Source organism: Schistocerca gregaria, chromosome 2 (genome assembly GCF_023897955.1).
Source record: "Schistocerca gregaria isolate iqSchGreg1 chromosome 2, iqSchGreg1.2, whole genome shotgun sequence".
Lineage (NCBI taxonomy): Eukaryota > Metazoa > Arthropoda > Insecta > Orthoptera > Acrididae > Schistocerca > Schistocerca gregaria.
The window spans coordinates 251273376-251293091 of NC_064921.1; the positions used below are offsets into that span (position 1 = coordinate 251273376).

The window sequence follows — 19716 nt, forward strand, 5'->3', positions numbered from 1 at the left end:
ACTTTGTCAGCAGGCCACCATTGTTTGCAAATAGTTTGAAGAATATTTTGGACAACTCAAGCAAATGATTTGATCACATTTATGGGACATAATGTAGAGGTCACTTAGTGCAGAAAATCCTGCACCAGCAGCACTTTCTCAATTATGAATGGATGTAGAGGCAGCATGTCTCAATATTACTGTAGGGAACTTTCAACAACTTGAGTTCATGTCACGTAGAGTTGCTGCATCATGTTGTGGAAAAGGAGGTCTGATACAATATTAGGAGGTATCCCATGACATTTGTCATCTCAGTGTATATACAGAGTCTTTATTTTAACTTGGAACAACTAAATATCTCACTAACCACACACTGTACGGAAAAAATGTTCCAGATGAAAGTTAATATTTTCAAAGGGGGCATATGACTGTCACTTACTAATCTCCCCCTCCCACCACTTCTTTAATTGTAGATTCGAGTTCTACACCAAAAAATACCTTGAGTTTATCTGCAACAATTTTTTTCCATTCCTGGTCAGTGGTACTGTAATCGGCACGAGTTATGACAGTCGGATGGAAGAATACATCAAAATCAGTTACCCTGCTGGCCTGCTGATGAGATTCGAGGGGACTTGCCAAAATTAAGCATCCTGACAGTGTGAGGGAGCACTGAAATCAACCCCGAAGGGAACAGAAAACTACATTGCGTAAAAAGAAGCTTATTTGCCAGACTTTTAAATGTATAGAAGTAAAAGTTTTCCTGAACAATTAAATTTGCAAAACTAGAATTTTAACAGTAACATCAACTGTTTAGAACAGAAGTTTAGATTTTTACCGAAAACATTATGCATAATCAAATGGCTTGGTTCTCTATTGCAAAAACCGGAAGAATCAAATTTTGTCAATTGCAGAGTAATCAACCACAGATTGAAAATAATGTTTCTAGTAAACCCTATGTGTTTTTGGTGTTTAATTCAAATATGGAGTGAAAATGGAGAGATCCTATTTAAAAATAAAATGTGGACCTCTCCAATGGGGGGAAGGGTTCAGTGCAATTTTAGCACAGGTAAATGTCCCTCTTGAAAATATTAACTTTTAATCTGGAACATTTTTTCAGGCCGTACTTATTTTTCAGGATATTTAATTGTTCCATGTTAAAACAAACACCCTGTAATATGGTAGTCAATGTGCTCTGGCAGGTTACTGAACACATGTGTACCCATGCATCTGACTATTTACTGTACTAATGTTAACCCCTTCAAATCTTTAAGGAGGTTGTTTTTGTCCTATTGTTGTTGTCATACTTTTCACTATTTTTTGAGAAGAGATAAATACTGTTAATGACAAATGGCATTAATGAATATGTTGTGAAGCAGCTACCAAAGTACCAAGTGTTTTGAAGAGGCCTGTGCACTATGTTCTAGAACTAGGATACCACAAGATATGAATCTTATAACACACCTCTGCATTCTGAGAATAATATTCTTTGAAGTTGAATTTTCATAACTCATTAGTCAATGGCAAAACATAGAATAATGTTTTTTGCAAACCCTAGCTATTTTGGTATAGAATCCAAATCTACAATAAAAATGGAGGTTACCCATTTAAAAATAAAATGTTGATCTCCCTCAATAGGGCAGCAGTTGCATGTACTGCAAATGCAACTGGACTAAGGCGCTTAATTAGCTCTAGGTAGTTGGTGTTCCAAACTATTTTTACAGATTATGGAATTCTACAGAGCACACTGGACTTTATGTATTGAACTTCGTCAAAATTCAATGGTAATCCATATGTGATGAACCATTCGTTGATGCCTTTTTAGTAACAGGATTGGTGGAAGATCATTTACATAAAGCAGAAGCAGAGGATCTAAAACAGAATCTGAATGATGATAAGTGATTGAAATGGAACTAATATGCTTTGCTTTCTGTCATTCTGTGATTCAGAAAATCATGTTTTCCTTTTTCATGAGGATAGTATGGTTCACAAAAGCAAAAGCTTTAATCAAGTCACAAAATATTGCCAATGATAGTAATTTCTGCTTTATTCATTCTAGTATCCTATCAATGTAAATATGACAGTGATGATGACGATGATGATTGGTTTGTGGGGCACTCAACCGTGCGGGAATCAGCGCCTGTACACAGTCCCAATTTTTTCACACTCAAACTTTTTACGCAGTCCAATCTAGCCACCATCACGAATGAGTCCCTGGGCAGACAAAATCCCCAACCCGGCCAGGAGCTGAAACCGGGACCCCGTGATCCAGAGCCAGCAATATTGGCCACCAGATGTAGAGCTGCGGACTAGTATGGCAGTGATTTTTGAAATCCAAACTGTTTGCTACTTAATACATTTTCTTGCAATAAGTGTGTATGAAGTAACTGTACATGATCTCCAAAAATTTTGAAAATACTGGCAGTAATGAGATCAGTTGTTAATTCTTTCCTAATGCTTTGTCTTGCTTTCATGAAGTGGTTTGATAATAACCTGTTTAAGTCCCTCTCTGTGTAGTTTCACACTACAAAAACTACTCAAATTCACTAAGAAAAGTTATTAAAAATCAAGGACAATGCACATAATGTCAGAAGTCATAATTCTGACAACAGACTTAAAGTTACATGGCATATAGTGAAATGAGAGGCAGGACAACCAACAACAGACTAGGATAACATCACTATTGAACTGGATGGTAGGGCTGTAAATGATGAATCACAGGTACCATATATAATTCATAATCATTTCTTAACTATAGTAGAAAGTATAGGAACAAACAGTTCAAAAGAAAAATCACAGCAGTATACTGAAAAAGCAGCTCTCATTAAATTTAGTAATATGAATTTATAAATTAACAAAATTATATATGTTCTCAAAACAAAAACTCATCTGGTTTTGATGGTGTTTTTCCAATATAGAACAAAAGATTTGTTCTTATATAATAACCCCTGTCTCATCTGAAATATGTAATGCATCACTAACACATGACATTTTTCCAGAGAGACTGAAATATGCTGTTGTTAAACCCCTCTTTACAAAAGGTGACAGAAGAAACATCAGTAACTACAGCCCTGTTTCAATGTTGACATTTTCCAAAAATTTTCAGACGGTGATGCATTTATGAACAGTAACTCACCTATCACACCTGAGTAACTGTAGTATTCTAAGCAAATCACAGTCTGGATTTCAGAAGAACTGCTCTACTGAGAATCACATTTAGAAATAGGCAACACATGGATGAAGTAATATCTAACCAAAAGGTACTGAACATGCTGCCCAATGCGTCATTCTTCACTTCAATGGCTGCTTCACAGTCTGTGCCATCTGGATCCTTCCTACCAACATCAGCTTTTCTAAAATGTGCAGATGGGAATTCTCCCTACAATATATCCTATGTTCCTGCATCCACCCCTGGGCTCAACCTTTGTTAGTCCCTGTCCTTCACCTCTTTCTCCTCCTCTCCTTTTCCACTCCCTTTCCCTCATCCTTCCTCCCCTCATCTAATTTCCTGACCACACCTAGCTAGCCTACCCTATTCCCACGATGTCTCTGCATGCTCCCACAAGTAGCTCTTAAATGTACCCCACCCCTACCATGTTATCCCTAGCCCTCCCTCTCCCTGTCCCTGTCCCTGCCTCCCCCTAACCCCCCCCCCCCTTCCCCCTCCTAGATTGCTTCTCCCATCACATGTAGTTGCTTGCAGTCTAGCCTCAGTGCCAAGAGAAGTGTTCTTTGTGTGTGTGTGTGTGTGTGTGTGTGTGTGTGTGTGTGTACTTCAGAGGAAAATTTTTGGCTTAAAGCTCACATGAATAGCAGTCTGTGCCTGTCTGTGACTCAGCATCTCTTCTAAATTATAGGTGGAAGTCTATCCTTTTTATAATACTGCCATTACTCCATCCTGAATTTTCAATTGTTTGTTTAACAAATTGGGCACTCTGACTACTGCTTCACAGTACATTTATTCTCTCATGAGTTTGTTGTACATAATCCACTACAGTGATTAAAATGTCTGCCAGAGAGCAAAGTAAAATTTGGAAAGAAATGGAACAAGTTTCCCCTAGACAACTCCTTTTATCCCGTAGAATTATTTCTATTACTGTAATGTATGAAAGTTGTGGGTACAGATTACTAACTCACACCTGTATACTTAAATGATCCATGGAGCATGAAACTAACTGGAAACCTAACTGGAAAGTACCATTGTGATAGCATTTTTTACATAATTCACTCCATATCTTACTAAGTTTAGGTGAATAATATTTCCATTTAGTCTGGCTGCAAACAGAAACATAGAATAAAGTTTAGAAACGGTTTTGGTGAATTAGAAGCAACTAAATACCGACTGGGAAAAATTTAACGACTGGAGAAATATCTACAATAACACAAAAACATTATGGGCACACACATTGACCTTACAAACGCTGTGGGGAAGGGAGATTGGAGGGGGGTGGGGGTGGGGGATTTTAAGCAAATTACGCCTACTGTTTAACAAAGGACTTAAGTTTTTAGACTTGACATCATACTGTCATTTTGCCATTGATTTGAATTCACCTGCTGGAGCTTCAATTTTATCAAAAATAATACAGTGAATTAAATATTGAAGCCAAGTATCTTGACATACTCGCAAGTTTAATCTCAATACGCATCTGTTCAACAGTACCAGCACTGAAAAAACAACAGTACCAACTTACAGGCAAAATTGCTTGGATGTTCTGATTGGCATCGGCAATGGACGCAAGGTACACCAGATTACGGTGTAGTATTTGCTGGTATCTAAGGAGAAAAAAAGATACAAAAAGTCACTGTAACTGTACACAAAATGGAAACTGATTAAATGTTTTTTCATATAAATCAAAGAAAATAAAAACATCAGTTTTTACAATAAAATACACTCCAGAGAACCTGCAATGCTTGTGAATGTAGACTTTAGAAATAGAAAGTTTCCCCATAACAGCCAAGTTTGCAAATACAAGTTGTAAAATGTAATTCTGATACTGGATAACTGTGGCAGTTTTATTATTCCATGTTCTTTATAGGCCCACAAAAATATTTACAAAGAAACATGCTGCAATATTAATTATAGTTTACTCAGAAATCAGGACACAACTTTTAGTTTTCAGAAATGTACCTGTTATAAACTTCAGTCACAGGCAAATGGCAAAACTGGTAGCAAATGGTAAGGCTTGTTTTTACAGTCATTGTAAATAATGTTTGATCCTATATTGCGATGGTCAAAGTGGTGACTTCCTACTGCACAAAAAAAAAAAAGGCCGCTCTGAATTTAAAAAAAAAAAATGGGAGATATTTTTTAAAGACTATGAACACACATGATTGACAAGCAAACTCTTGGCCAACAATGGATAAATTCACAACAGGATCTTGAATTTTTAAGAGAACACAGCTCAGAGCTTCATATGAAAACACAAACAATTTTACAAATCTCTTACTGGCTGGGCACAAAATCAGCTTTCACCAATAAGATTATGCAGTGCATGAGTAGCACACACAACTGCTTATAAAAATTTTAACACGATTACAAAATGTGTATAAATCAGAAGTACTATTAATAATGCCAGATTAACAAGTCATCTTATAAAAGAGCATAATAGCAGTATACTCATGTTCAGCTAAGAATTGGTTTTAGAAGCAATAAATTATGCATATGACGCTGGCTTGGTTATGGGAAGGTGACTAATCCTTTATGCTTTAATATTTTCCACAAACTATTATCAGTCTATACTAGTTTCTTTCTCTAGGGATTATAATTTTCTTGATTTCTTTAGTAGAAATGAAAGGTAACATGAAATTGCTTAAATGTTTATACTATGTTTCTTGATATGTGTAAGAGAGCTTTTTTTCCTTTGGATATTACTGTATTAGTATTCTTTGAAGTGCTTAGAAATCAGTTATTGAAAATTAATGTTATCAGCTCCACATAGGCTATAATAAAATTGACTTCTTCAAAATTAAGCAAAACAAGTCAGTTTGCATGCTGTATGTACATGGCTAGTAAGTGGTTATGGCTACATGTTCGCTTTTGAAATAGAGATATATTTGTTTTTAGACATGTTATTAATTTCCAACTAAAAAAATTCTTCTAGAGAATAGTCCCCAGAAAAAAATTATTTGCAATTAGATTTTTACTTTGCTTTAGTCCTTATCAGATAGTATCATGTTATTGGGCAAATGATCAGAGATTTTTCCTGCTGCATACTGAACGCCTTCATGAACTACTGACATCTACATCTAAATCTACTTGGATGCTCTGCAAATCACAACTAAGTGTCTGGAAGAGGGTACACCGAGCCACCTTCACATAATTCTCTATTATTCCACTCTAGCACAGTATGCAGAAAAGACTAACACCTATATCTTTCCGTGCGAGCTTTGATTCCCCATATTTTATTATGATGCTCATTTGTCTCTGTGTAGGTCGGTGTCAACGAAATATTTTCACTTTTGGAGGAGAAAATTTGTGATTGAAATTCCACGAGAAGACGCTACCATAACGAGAAACACCGTTGTTTTAATGATGTACACCCCAAATCCTGTATCAGCTTTAGTAACAAGTAATGACTGCTGAAGTTTCTTCTAGTTACTGATTATTTATGATAATCTTAATAAGCAAATATAAGGTGTGCAACCCAAAAGATTCCAGAATGTGTGTGTAGTTGGTGAAGTCTTGCTTGTACCATGAAACGCCACCAGTTGGCACATAATACATCCTTTGAGGGTTAGTAGTACAAGCAGTTTTGGGCTATGTGGTTTCTTTTAGTTTTTGTGTACATTTCTCCATTCTCTTGAGTTGCGTGTCTTGCAATACTAATGATGGCGGGTGACTGTGATCAATGAGTGAGCATAACTTTTTGTTTCAGACTCAGAAAAATGTCTGCAAAACGTATGACAAGCTGAAGCAAACATTTGGGGAAGACATCTTAGATCATAGACAACTTACAACTATCTTAAACATTTTTAAGATGGCAGGACACAATCTGATGATGATACCATTCAGGATGGCTGTCAAGCAGCATTATTCCTGAAAATATCACTCCTGTGTGGAATACAGCAGTGATGGAAAATCATACGCAAACCATAAAGGACATATATGCAATGTCATGAGGCCACCTTATGTGACATGTCAGGTGATTTTTGTCTGACAAAAGCAGGATAGAAGCATCAACTCCTCCACCATGGTAATACGAGGTCATGCAGTGCGTTGATCACAAAGGAGTTTCTCCCGAAAAACAAGATGACAGTTAACAGTTTTTGATGTTGCTGAGCAACAGGCATACAATAATTTTTACATGAACACACCACCATTTGACTGGAATGACATTTACTTAGTTAAGACCCAGGTTTCACCCTTTTATGCTATTTTCAAGTGATTAAGTTTCTGTCATTTACGTATATTGCAGGACATACTCTGAGTAAAATCAAACTGGTATCCCATCAGGTCCAGCGGCCTTTCCTCTTTTGAGTGAATTTAATTGTTTTTCTGTCCCCCTGTCATCTATTTCAATATCTACCATTTTGTCATCTGTGCGACAATCTAGAGAAGGAACTACAGTGCAGTCTTCCTATGTGAAACAGCTTTGTAAACAGACATTTAGTATTTCGGCCTTTACTCTGTCATCCTCTGTTTCAGTACAATTTTGGTCTCAGTGTCCAGACATTTTGTTTTGATCCACCTACCGCTTTGACATACGACCAAAATTTCTTAGGATTTTCTGCCAAGTCAGTATATAGAACTTTACTTTCGAATTTGTTGAACGCCTCTTGCATAGCCTTCCTCACACTACATTTTGTTTAACTGCAGGGCTTTGGCTATGCTTATGTTTGCTGTGAAGTTCCCTTTGCTTCTGTAACAGTTTTCTAACTCTTTTGTTGTACCACGATGGCTCTTTTCCATCTCTTATGATCTTGCTTGGCACATACTAATCTACTGCATACTGTACGAGGGTTTTTAACTTTGTCCACTGATCCTCAACACTATCTGTACTTGAGATACATCTTTTGTGTTGAGCCATCAAGTACTCTGAAATCTGCTTTTTGTCACTTTTGCTACACAGAAAAATCTTCCTATCCTCTTCAGTATTTCTATTTACAGCTGAAATCACTGATGCTGTAATTGCTTTATGATCGCTGATTCCTTTTTCTGCATTAACTGTTTCAAATAGTTGGGTCTATTTGTCACCAGAAGGTCTAATATGTTATTTCCATGAGTTGGTTCTCTGTTTAACTGCTCAAGGCACTTTTCAGATAATGCACTTTAAAAAAAATTCACTGATTCTTTGTCCCTGCCACCCGTTACAAACATTTGAGTCTCCCAGTCTATAACTGGTAAATTAAAATCACCTCCCAAAAATACAACATGGTCAGGAAATCTAACTGAAATATTATCCAAATTTTCCTCCAGGTGTTCTCCCACAACAACTGCTGAGCCAGGGGTCCTATAGAAACATCCAATTACCATGTTTGAGTCTGCTTTAACCGTGACCTTCACCCAAATTATTTCACGTTTTGGATCTCTGTCAATTTCCTTCGATACTATTGCACTTTTTATTGCTATATACACGCCTCCCCCTTCACTGTCCAGCCTGTCTCTGTGGTATACATTCCAATCTGAATTTAGAATTTCATTACTGTTTACATCTGATTTCACCCAACTTTCTGTCCCTAGTACTATGGGACCGTTTATTAATGATAGCAGTTCTGGGACCTTTTTATAGACGTTCCTGCAGTTTACTATTACCACATTAATACTGTCATTCCCTGTTGCATTCTGTCTACTGCTACCTTGCTGCGTCTCAGGAGGCGTCTTGTCGGGCCTAGGGAGGGAATTCTCTAACCTAAAAAACCCACATGTGCACTCCACACGTACTCCGCTACCCTTGTAGCCAATTCCTGTGTGTAGTGCACATCTGATCTATTCAGGGGGACCCTAAATTTCTCCACCCGATAGCAGAAGTCAAGAATTGGAAACCCCAGATCTCCGCAGAATTATCTGAGCCTCTGGTTTAAGCCTTTCACTCGGCTCCAAACCAGAGGACTACGATCGGTTCTGGGAACGACACTACAAATAGTTATCTCCGATTCCACCCCGCGAGTGAGGCTTTCCGTCTTCACCAACTCCGCCAACTGACTGTATGAACTGAGGATGACCTCTGAACCCAGAAGGCAGGAGTCATTTGTGCCGACTTGAGCAATAATTTGCAGTCGAGTGCACCCAGTGTTCTCTATAGCCGCCGGCAGGGCCTCCTCTACATCTCGGATGAGACCCTCCGGCAAGCAGACAGAGTGAACACTGGCCTTCTTCCCCGACCTTTCCGCTATTTCCCTAAGGGGCTCCATCACCCACCTAGCATTGGAGCTCCCAATCACTAATAAACCCCTCCCCCTGTGTGGCTGCTCGGACCTTGCTGAAGGAGCAGCCACATGTCCACTCACAGGCAGATTGGGCGGTGCCACATGGCCAGCCTCCATATTGACCCTCTGTCTCATGTAACGTGAACGCTGTTGAACCCGCCACTCCTTTTGGGGAGAGCGTGGCCCAATCGCGCCTGGTACCCGCGAAGATGTCTCGACAGCAGGGACTGTGGGTGAAGCACGTAACACTTGTGGTGTACCATGCGATGCACCAGACTCCCCACTGCCGCTACACTCTTGAGGCAGCAGCCTGAAGATGGCTGACCGTGGCCATAATCATGTTCAGTTGTTCGCAAACAGTGGCCAGCTCCTCCTGCATCCGTACGCAGCAGTCAAACATCCTATCCATTCTAAGACACCAACAATTTACTGTACAGAGTTAAATTATCCAGTTTTAACTAGACTACTAATTCACTAAAGGTGGCTGATAACTGACTAACTGTACACTGAAGAAGAACTGACAAGTAAGAAAATACTCCTTTATATATGACACACCTGTTTCTTCACCTAGTTCACAGAACATATATATATCCTGTCTACTTCTTTTAGCTGTCCTTTGTACTTAGTAATAATTGTTGAAAGAACTACATCATGAAATATCAGTTTCAATGTGGATACCCTCGAAAATGTGAGCTTTCTAAGAATGCTCCAAAATCAAACAGTAATACGACTTAAGTCCTTGTAACTTTGATTTGATTCTGACAATGAAGGAACCACTTCATGGCATTTGCTTCAGAACTGTTCCAGAGATTCGACAGGCAGTAGACCGCTCCATTTGCACAATCAACAGAACAGGCTCTGCTAATGGAAGTACGCCTTCCACATCGCTGGCAACGAGTTCTACACAATGCACACTTTGAAGGACAGTAACAGGTGCAAACATTTAACTCTTTTGTATTGGTTGTGAATAGATAGGTGCCACTATTTAAGTTCCAACCCTCGTATAATGAGTGCACAAGAGTCCAATATGCATTATTCCATTGGTTGTTCAACAGCTGTCAATTTTTCGTCCATGTTTCACTTACCTATGTTAGTACTGGCTGCATCTACATCTACGACTACATATATACTTCACACACCACACCCACATGGGTAGCCATGCATGTTAATGCGACCACTTCTGGTATGGAGAGGTATGCCAGCCCCTACACTGAATCTGCCTGGTGGGCTAACAACAAGGGGTCAGTGTATTGGCCAGCCTATATGTGGTTTCCCACATCCCAGTAGGTGAATACTGGGCTGGTTTACATGTTTGGACTCTGATAATATGCAAATATTTAGAAAACGTTCTCACACTTGCATGCAGAATTTACTCTATACATAGACATACTGAGTACACTGTTTCTGCCTTGTAGGATGAATAGGAGACTGATGACCTTGGCTATTTGGTCTCCTTAAACACTTACTCAGTATCAGCATCATATTGTGCATAATGGAGGGTTCCTTGTACCACTAATAGTCATTCACATTCCTGCTGCATTTGTAAATGGAACAAAGGAAAAATGGGGTTCTACATGACTCTACACGAGCCCCAATTTCTCTTATCTTGTCTCTGTGGTCCATCAGCAAAATGCGCATTGGTGGCAACAGAACTGCTCTGTCATCAGCCAAAATGACAGTTCTCTGAATTTTCTCAATAGTGTTTAGTGAAAAGAACATAAGTCACCCTCCAGGGATTCCTGATTGAGCTCCAAAGCATCTCTGTAAAACTTTTGTGTTCATAGAACCTACCAATAACAAAACTATCAGCATATCTCCGAACTGTTTCAATGCTTTTCTTTAATCCAACCTGGTGGGGATGCCAAACACTCGAGCAGTCAAGAATGGATCACACAAGTGTTCTACATGTGCTCTCATTTACAAATGAGCTACATTTTCCTAGAATTGTACCAATAAACGGAAGTCAACCACTCATCTTCCCTACTATTGACCTTATGTGCTTGTTCTATTTCACCTTGCTGTGCAATGTTATTTAATTGACTAGATTTTGTCTGGAAGCACACCACTAATAGTATTGAAACATTACAGGATTGTTTGACCTACACATCTGCACTAATACACTTTTTTCAACGTTTAGAGCTAGCTGTCCTTCATCAACCAAATATATATATTAAAAACAAAGATTCCAAAACTTACCAAGCGGGAAAGCGCCTGTAGATAGGCACAATAAATAAAACACACAAACACACACACAGAATTTCTAGCTTTTGCAACCGACGGTTGCTTCTTCAGGAAAGAGGGAAGGAGAGGGAAAGACGAAAGGATGTGGGTTTTAAGGGAGAGAGCAAGGAGTCATTCCAATCCCGGGAGCGGAAAGACTTCCCTTAGGGGGAAAAAAGGACAGGTGTACACCCGCGCGCACACACACACACACACACACACACATATCCATCCGCACATACACAGACACAAGCAGACATATTTAGGCAAAGAGTTCGGGCAGAGATGTCAGTCGAAGCGGAAGTACAGAGGCAAAGAAGTTGTTGAAAGACAGGTGAGGTATGAGTGGCGGCAACTTGAAATTAGCGGAAGTTGAGGCCTGGCGGATATCGAGAAGAGAGGATATACTGAAGGGCGAGTTCCCATCTCCGGAGTTCGGATAGGTTGGTGTTGGTGGGAAGTATCCAGATAACCCGGACAGTGTAACACTGTGCCAAGATGTGCTGGCCGTGCACCAAGGCATGTTTAGCCACAGGGTGATCCTCATTACCAACAAACACTGTCTGCCGGTGTCCATTCATGCAAATGGACAGTTTGTTGCTGGTCATTCCCACACAGAAAGCGTCACAGTGTAGGCAGGTCAGTTGGTAAATCACGTGGGTGCTTTCACACGTGGCTCTTCCTTTGATCGTGTACACCTTCCGGGTTACAGGACTGGAGTAGGTGGTGGTGGGAGGGTGCATAGGACAGGTTTTACACTGGGGGCGGTTACAAGTGTAGGAGCCAGAGGGTAGGGAAGGTGGTTTGGGGATTTCATAGGGATGAACCAAGAGGTTACAAAGGTTAGGTGGACGGCAGAAAGACACTCTTGGTGGAGTGAGGAGGATTTCATGAAGGATGGATCTCAATTCGGGGCAGGATTTTAGTAAGTCGTATCCCTGCTGGAGAACCACATTCAGAGTCTGATCCAGTCCCGGGAAGTATCCTGTCACAAGTGGGGCACTTTTAGGGTTCTTCTGTGAGAGGTTCTGGGTTTGAGGGGATGAGGAAGTGGCTCTGGTTATTTGCTTCTGTACCAGGTCGGGAGGGTAGTTGCGGGATGTGAAAGCTGTTTTCAGGTTGTTGGTGTAATGGTTCAGGGATTCAGGACTGGAGCAGAATCGTTTGCCACGAAGGCCTAGGCTGTAGGGAAGGGGCCGTTTGATATGGAATGGGTGTGCTTCACACATCCGTCCACATCAAACCCACCAACAAGCAACAGTACCTCCATTATGAGAGCTGCCACCCATTACATCCGTCCACATCAAACCCACCAACAAGCAACAGTACCTCCATTATGAGAGCTGCCACCCATTACATATCAAACGGTCCCTTCCCTACAGCCTAGGCCTTCGTGGCAAACGAATCTGCTCCAGTCTTGAATCCCTGGACCATTACACCAACAACCTGAAAACAGCTTTCGCATCCCGCAACTACCCTCCCGACCTGGTACAGAAGCAGATAACCAGAGCCACTTCCTCATCCCCTCAAACCCAGAACCTCTCACAGAAGTACCCCAAAAGTGCCCCACTTGTGACAGGATACTTCCCGGGACTGGATCAGACTCTGAATGTGGCTCTCCAGCAGGGATACGACTTCCTAAAATCCTGCCCCGAATTGAGATCCATCCTTCATGAAATCCTCCCCACTCCAACAAGAGTGTCTTTCCACCGTCCACCTAACCTTCGTAACCTCTTGGTTCATACCTATGAAATCCCCAAACCACCTTCCTACCCTCTGGCTCTTACCCTTGTAACCCCCCCGGTGTACAACCTGTCTTATGCACCCTCCCACCACCACCTACTCCAGTCCTCTAACCCGGAAGGTGTACGTGATCAAAGGAAGAGCCATGTGTGAAAGCACCCACGTAATTTACTAACTGACCTGCCTACACTGTGACACTTCCTATGTGGGAATACCCAGCAACAAACTGTCCATTCGCATGAATGGACACCGGCAGACAGTGTTTGTTGGTAATGAGGATCACCCTGTGGCTAAACATGCCTTGGTGCACGGCCAGCACATCTTGGCACAGTGTTACACCGTCCGGGTTATCTGGATGCTTTCCACTAACACCAACCTATCCGAACTCCGGAGATAGGAACTCGCCCTTCAGTATATCCTCTCTTCTCGATATCTGCCAGGCCTCAACCTCCGCTAATTTCAAGTTGCCGCCGCTCATACATCACCTGTCTTTCAACAACTTCTTTGCCTCTGTACTTCCACCTCGACTGACATCTCTGCCCGAACTCTTTACCTTTACAAATGTCTGCTTCTGTCTGTGTATGTGCAGATGGATATGTGTGTGTGTGTGTGTGTGTGTGTGTGTGTGTGTGTGTGTGTGTGTGCGTGCGTGTGCGCGAGTGTACACCTGTCCTTTTTTCCCCCTAAGGGAAGTCTTTCCGCTCCCGGGATTGGAATGACTCCTTACCCTCTCCCTTAAAACACACATCCTTTCGTCTTTCCCTCTCCTTCCCTCTTTCCTGAAGAAGCAACCGTCGGTTGCGAAAGCTAGAAATTCTGTGTGTGTGTTTGTGTGTTTTATTTATTGTGCCTATCTACCGGCGCTTTCCCGCTTGGTAAGTCTTGGAATCTGACTGCTGCTCACCTGCCCTATTCATCAGATCAGTTATGTATACAAGAATAAGAGGACACACAGGTTATAGATTTTCCATTTAATGCATATTGGGAATTTACTTTTGAATACAGCATTCAGTTTCCCACATGAACTCCAAGTCCTCCTGTTTATTTTTTTAAGTGTCCATCTGCTTGTTATTTTCATGTGTCCAAATTATAAAAATTTGTAATTTGTTTCTGTAAGTTCATTACTGATCTTTACCATTTTCCTACTGGTATACTGATTGTGCCTCATGTTGTCTTTACTGAAGTTAATCTTCAGGCCAATTTCTAACTTGGTCAGTTCAATTCCTCCATCTTTTGCTGAAGTTCCATCAGATTTGAAGCAAGCAGAACAGTGTTATCTGTAAAGCAGTGATGGTTTGGATAAAATCCAATATGCTGTCCCTGCTTGAAAGCAGATTAATGATTTGAAGATCTCTTCCAACATGGCAGAAAAGTGTTTAATTGTAATGGAGTCATGTCGCATAACTCCTTTCACAATTCCTAACTTTTCACTCTCTTGATGTAATTGGAAGCTGTCACCTAGTTGCATATATTATTCAATAAACCAATGTAGGCAGAATCTGGTCTTTGGTTTTCAGTTGCTGAAAATGTTATTGTGACAAAGTCAAACAGTGTTACACAGCCAACACCCATACAAAGTGACATCTGATATTCTTTGCTTCTTTTTAAGACTTCACTGACAATCTGCAGATATACCCACTTCTAGTGATAATTGTTCCTTCCCCAGTTAAAGTCCTAAGTTTTTCTAGGTAATTAGTATAGATTTTTTGTAAAAATCTTGTATACCAATGAAAACAAGGCTAATGGACCTATAGTCCTTCACAGTTTCCTTTCTCCATTTCTTATTGATTACAAAAATTTCAGCATTTTTAACTATAGCACTATTTCAACTACCTGATATCCTTTTATACACCCATAGTATAAACGGCAGTGCAAAAATTCCAATTGCATCCTTCCTCCCCGTTTTTCTCATTCCACTATTAATCCATCACTTCAATGGGTTTTCCTCTTCCCAAGCACCAAATTGCTTATAATCTTACATCAGCTACTAAAATTTCTGGAATAAACTCAATCTCAAAAGTCTATTATCTAGGATTAGTTTCTACAGGTGTACTGTATAGATTTCGTTACAAAACTCAAACAATTTTTGTATAGTTTCCTGGTTCATTATAAGAGTGACATCTGACATACTGACTGATGTAATATGACGTTTAAATTCCTGTTTTCTTTTCATTATACATTATGGTTGAAATTTAACTTCTACTACTTGAGCCAGTGTGGATGGAGAACTATTTACCTTATGGCTACCCAACTTAACATGAATGATGTTCAGACTGTACGCTCCAGGTTTTGCACTGTCAGTAATGTTACTGTCATGACTTGACATCAGGCACTGGTACTGGTCAGGGATGTAGGGTTGAAATCCAGGCATCAGTGTGCATTAAAGTTGCAGAACTCAACACAGATCTGGACAAGGTGAGCAGGGCTTTACTTATAAGAGGGCTGTTCAAAAAGTAAGATGACTTTTCAAACTGTGCAGACAATGTACATTTCTCTATCGTTCATTTTTTTCTGCTAAGTTGGTCCACATGTCCTGAACATACGTTCACAGTTTCAAGTGTACAGCATATTTTGTTTGTTTGACAGAGAGAAAAGTTAGATGTGTTTTAGTATGCTCGATGATTTTTGATTATTATAAAAAATGGAGCAAAAAATTTGCATCAAATTATGTGTGAAAAATGGAATCAAGTGTTCTAAAACAGTTGACAGTGTCATACGGTGAGTCTGCTCTGACTGAGAAGATGCAAATAACGAAATTTGTTCTAGACGCTCCAGCACATCAACAACAGATGATAACACCGAAGTTGTAAAGAAAATTGTTTTGGAAAATTGCCATAAGAGAATTTCTGTGGATGTTGGCATATCGGTTGGCTTGTGTCATGCAATTTTTGCACATTAGACTTGCGTCACTGAAGTTTGTTCCAAAAGTTTTCAATTTTAATCAGAAGAACAGTCGCATGAGCATCACTCAGGAGTTCCTGAATGATATTGATGATGATCATGATTTGCTCACAAGGGTCATAACTGTTGACGAAACATGAGTTTACGGTTATGACAGTGAAATCAAAGTCCAATTGTCTCAACGGAAGCATCCTGGAGAGCCAAGGCCAAAAAAAGCATGCCAAGTTTGATCAAATGTCAAAGTTTTGCTCACTGTTTCTTTCCAATTACTGTGGCATAGTGCATCATGAAATTTTGCCTTAAGGTCGTACAATCAATGAAAAGTATTATCTTGACGTTATGCACCATTTGTGAGAAGCAATACGCAAAAAACGACCTGAATTCTAGAAAAACAAATCATGTCTTTTGCAGACAGATTTTTTGGCCAGAAACAACAAGACAATCATGCCTCAGCCACCATATTCATTGCATTTGGCCCCCTGCTACTTTTTCCTGTTCCCAAAACTGAGGAGACCTATGAAAAAGCAAAGATTTTCAATGATTGAGGAAATAAAAATTGCATCGCTGGAAGTACTCATGTAGTACCAAATAATGTTTATAAGAAGTGTTTCACGGATTGGAAGAAATCTTGGCACAAGTATATTGTATCTGTGGGGCATTGCTTTGAAGGGAACAACAGGAATATTGATGAATAAATAAATATTTTTTCATAAAAATATAAAGTCACCTTACTTGTGAACACACACCTCATATAGCTGGAATGTGGCTAAGCCATGTCTCCACAATATCCTTTCTTTCAGGAGTGCTAGTTCTGCATGGTTCGCAGGAGAGCTTCTGTAAAGTTTGGAAGGTAGGAGACGGATTCTGGCAGAAGTAAAGCTGTGAGTACCGGGCGTGAGTCGTGCTTCGATAGCACAGATGGTAGAGCACTTGCCCGTGAAAGGCTAGGTCCCGAGTTCGAGCCTCGGTCGGGCACACAGTTTTAATCTGCCAGGTAGTTTCACCTCGTATAGCTATTTTATCAAAACAAAGCAGCAATATTGCTGCAGCACTTTGCAAGTATCAATGTGTTAAAGGAATATATAGGGGGCCTCTTTCCACACTGACATTCTAGAACTTGATTTGAAAGTTGAAATTAATTAACGACTTGGCAACTGCTCGAGGGGGGAGGGGGCAGCCAATTGCGCCAGACACCAGAAACTGTTAAAGAAGTTACCGTCGCCATGGCTGAGAATGTTGGATGCAATTTGCGATTTTTGAGCAGTGCTCGAGCTTGTCACGAAGCTGAACATTCCATGGCCCAAGGTTAGAGAAGTGCTGCAAACAATTGTGAAGTTGACAACATGTGGCCTTGTAACATTCTGTAGGTTATGAAGCACACTTTACTATCACTGGGGCAGTGAACTGTCGCATTTGGGAATCGTCATCGCCAATGAACACTCGTGAAGTTCCCCTGCTTAGTGAATATGTCACACTGTGTTTGTGTGCTTCATGGCACAGTTCATGTTTGGTCATTTTTCTTCGAGGAACTCAAACCCCAAGGATCAAGTGCATGCAGTGCGAACAGCATACATTACTTTGATCTGCTTCGCGAACATGTGATCCTTACTCTACACGAGAGAGGTATACTGGACTCAATTGTTTTGATGCTCAGTGGAGCTACATCTCACACTACTCATGAGGCTGATCTGTTACTCCATAAAACAATTAGATAAAACCAAATCATTAGCCAATTATCCCAAACTCCATGACCACAAGAGCACCAGGTATGAACCCATGTGATTTCTGGATGAAAGGAAGCCTGAAGGGCAGGGTATATCAACAGGACACCAACAAATGTTGGAGAGTAAAGATGAAAATAGCAAAGGAGGCAGCCAACATCCCACCAGAGATGTTTCAGGCAGCAGTGGAGTAATTTCTAGTGCAGTTCAAGGCTGTCATGGATGCAGACAGTGATATTTGTAATCTGGAACATAAACATGGTATGCAATTGTTTGTTCTTCACTCATATGGAAATTAAATTGCGTTTCTTACAATGGTTTATTTGTTACTTCTCTTCCGCATGTTCTTACAAATGTTTCCACAAAGTTTAATTGTCCTATGGTCACTCATTTTTCATGGGTGAGCCTCTCAAGAAGCAAAAGTTTAATTGTAACCACCTTGTACTTCTGTTGCTCTGTATTATATCCCTTACAATTCTCTCTTTATACTTTCTGACATATTTCTGTTAACGTTTCTGTACAGTTTTGTTTAGTTCTGACAGTTCTACCTGACTTCCATTACATCTACTTTGAATTATTTTCTCTTCTTTGTCAGCTGTCTTTGTTTTGTTAGTTTCTCTTACCTCCTGCATCATCTGCAGTTGTTTCCAGAATAATATTTGATAAAGCCTCCTTTCTCATATTTAAGTCTACAGTGTCTTCATTATCTAGAGTTTCAAAAGTATTTGTTAATTTTAGAAGATATTCTTCAACTTTTACATCTCCTTTTTTTTAACCAATAAAACTGGATTTGTGGTTAATGTGTTTAGTTCTTTCTAACTACCGAGCGAGGTGGCGCAGTGGTTAGCACACTGGACTCGCATTCGGGAGGACGACGGTTCAATCCCGTCTCCGGCCATCCTGATTTAGGTTTTCCGTGATTTCCCTAAATCGTTTCAGGCACATGCCGGGATGGTTCCTTTGAAAGGGCACGGCCGATTTCCTTCCAAATCTTTCCCTAACCCGAGCTTGCGCTCCGTCTCTAATGACCTCGTTGTCGACGGGACGTTAAACACTAACCACCACCACCACCACTTCTTTCTAACTCAGTATCTAGTTTTACATGGCACCTCATCACTAAGAGATCGTGCACTGGATTAAAACTGATACACTCTGTACAATTTGGCTCTTGTTTGATAGTACACTGTCAATCTTATTCTTAATTCCTTTTGATCCATTTCAAGTCCATTTTCTGCTTAGGTTTTTTCTTGAAAAATGTGTTTGAAACACACATTTGGTCTTGCTGTTCATGATATTGATCCAATGTTCCCCAATAAAGAGTCATTTTCAACTGGTTCTCTATTTTTACACTATTTCTTACTGTATATTGTGAATTACTTTAATTCTCTTAACTCCTCATGAAGATGTTCAACTTGCTTGTCAAGCTACGGGATGGATCCGCTACAAACATGTACTATTTTCTGTACTTTTTTTATTTATATTTAGTACCATTCTTTATTTTTTGTCAGAGATTACATCAATATCAACAATTTGATACTTAATTTTGTTATGAGGGAATGCAGGTTTTCTTGGCAAATTTCACTGATGAATCTTCTTGAGTTATCAGTTGAGGTGCCCCAGTGTGTTTGAGGGGTCATGATGCTGAGTCCTGGTCCTGCCTGTCTATTCCACCCAAAGCCTCTGCTGTCTCCACATCCAGACATTCCTGACTTATTTTTGTTAACATGACATGACATGCAGAGCTCAGTTGGAAACTGTTGTCTCAATTGAAAATATCTGTTCTTGCAAA

The 19716-nt window shown here is 40.1% G+C and overlaps 1 protein-coding gene across 3 annotated transcripts in view; it reads right to left on the bottom strand.

Moving 5' to 3' along the window:
* LOC126336793 (trithorax group protein osa-like) overlaps positions 1 to 19716 on the bottom strand; it is a 77411-nt gene that overhangs the window by 45960 nt on the left and 11735 nt on the right. For all 3 annotated transcript variants that reach the window (XM_050000815.1, XM_050000817.1, XM_050000816.1), the window contains exon 3: positions 4668 to 4749. In XM_050000815.1, the coding sequence (XP_049856772.1) occupies positions 4668 to 4749 (82 nt within the window). The remainder of the gene's footprint in view (positions 1 to 4667; positions 4750 to 19716) is intronic.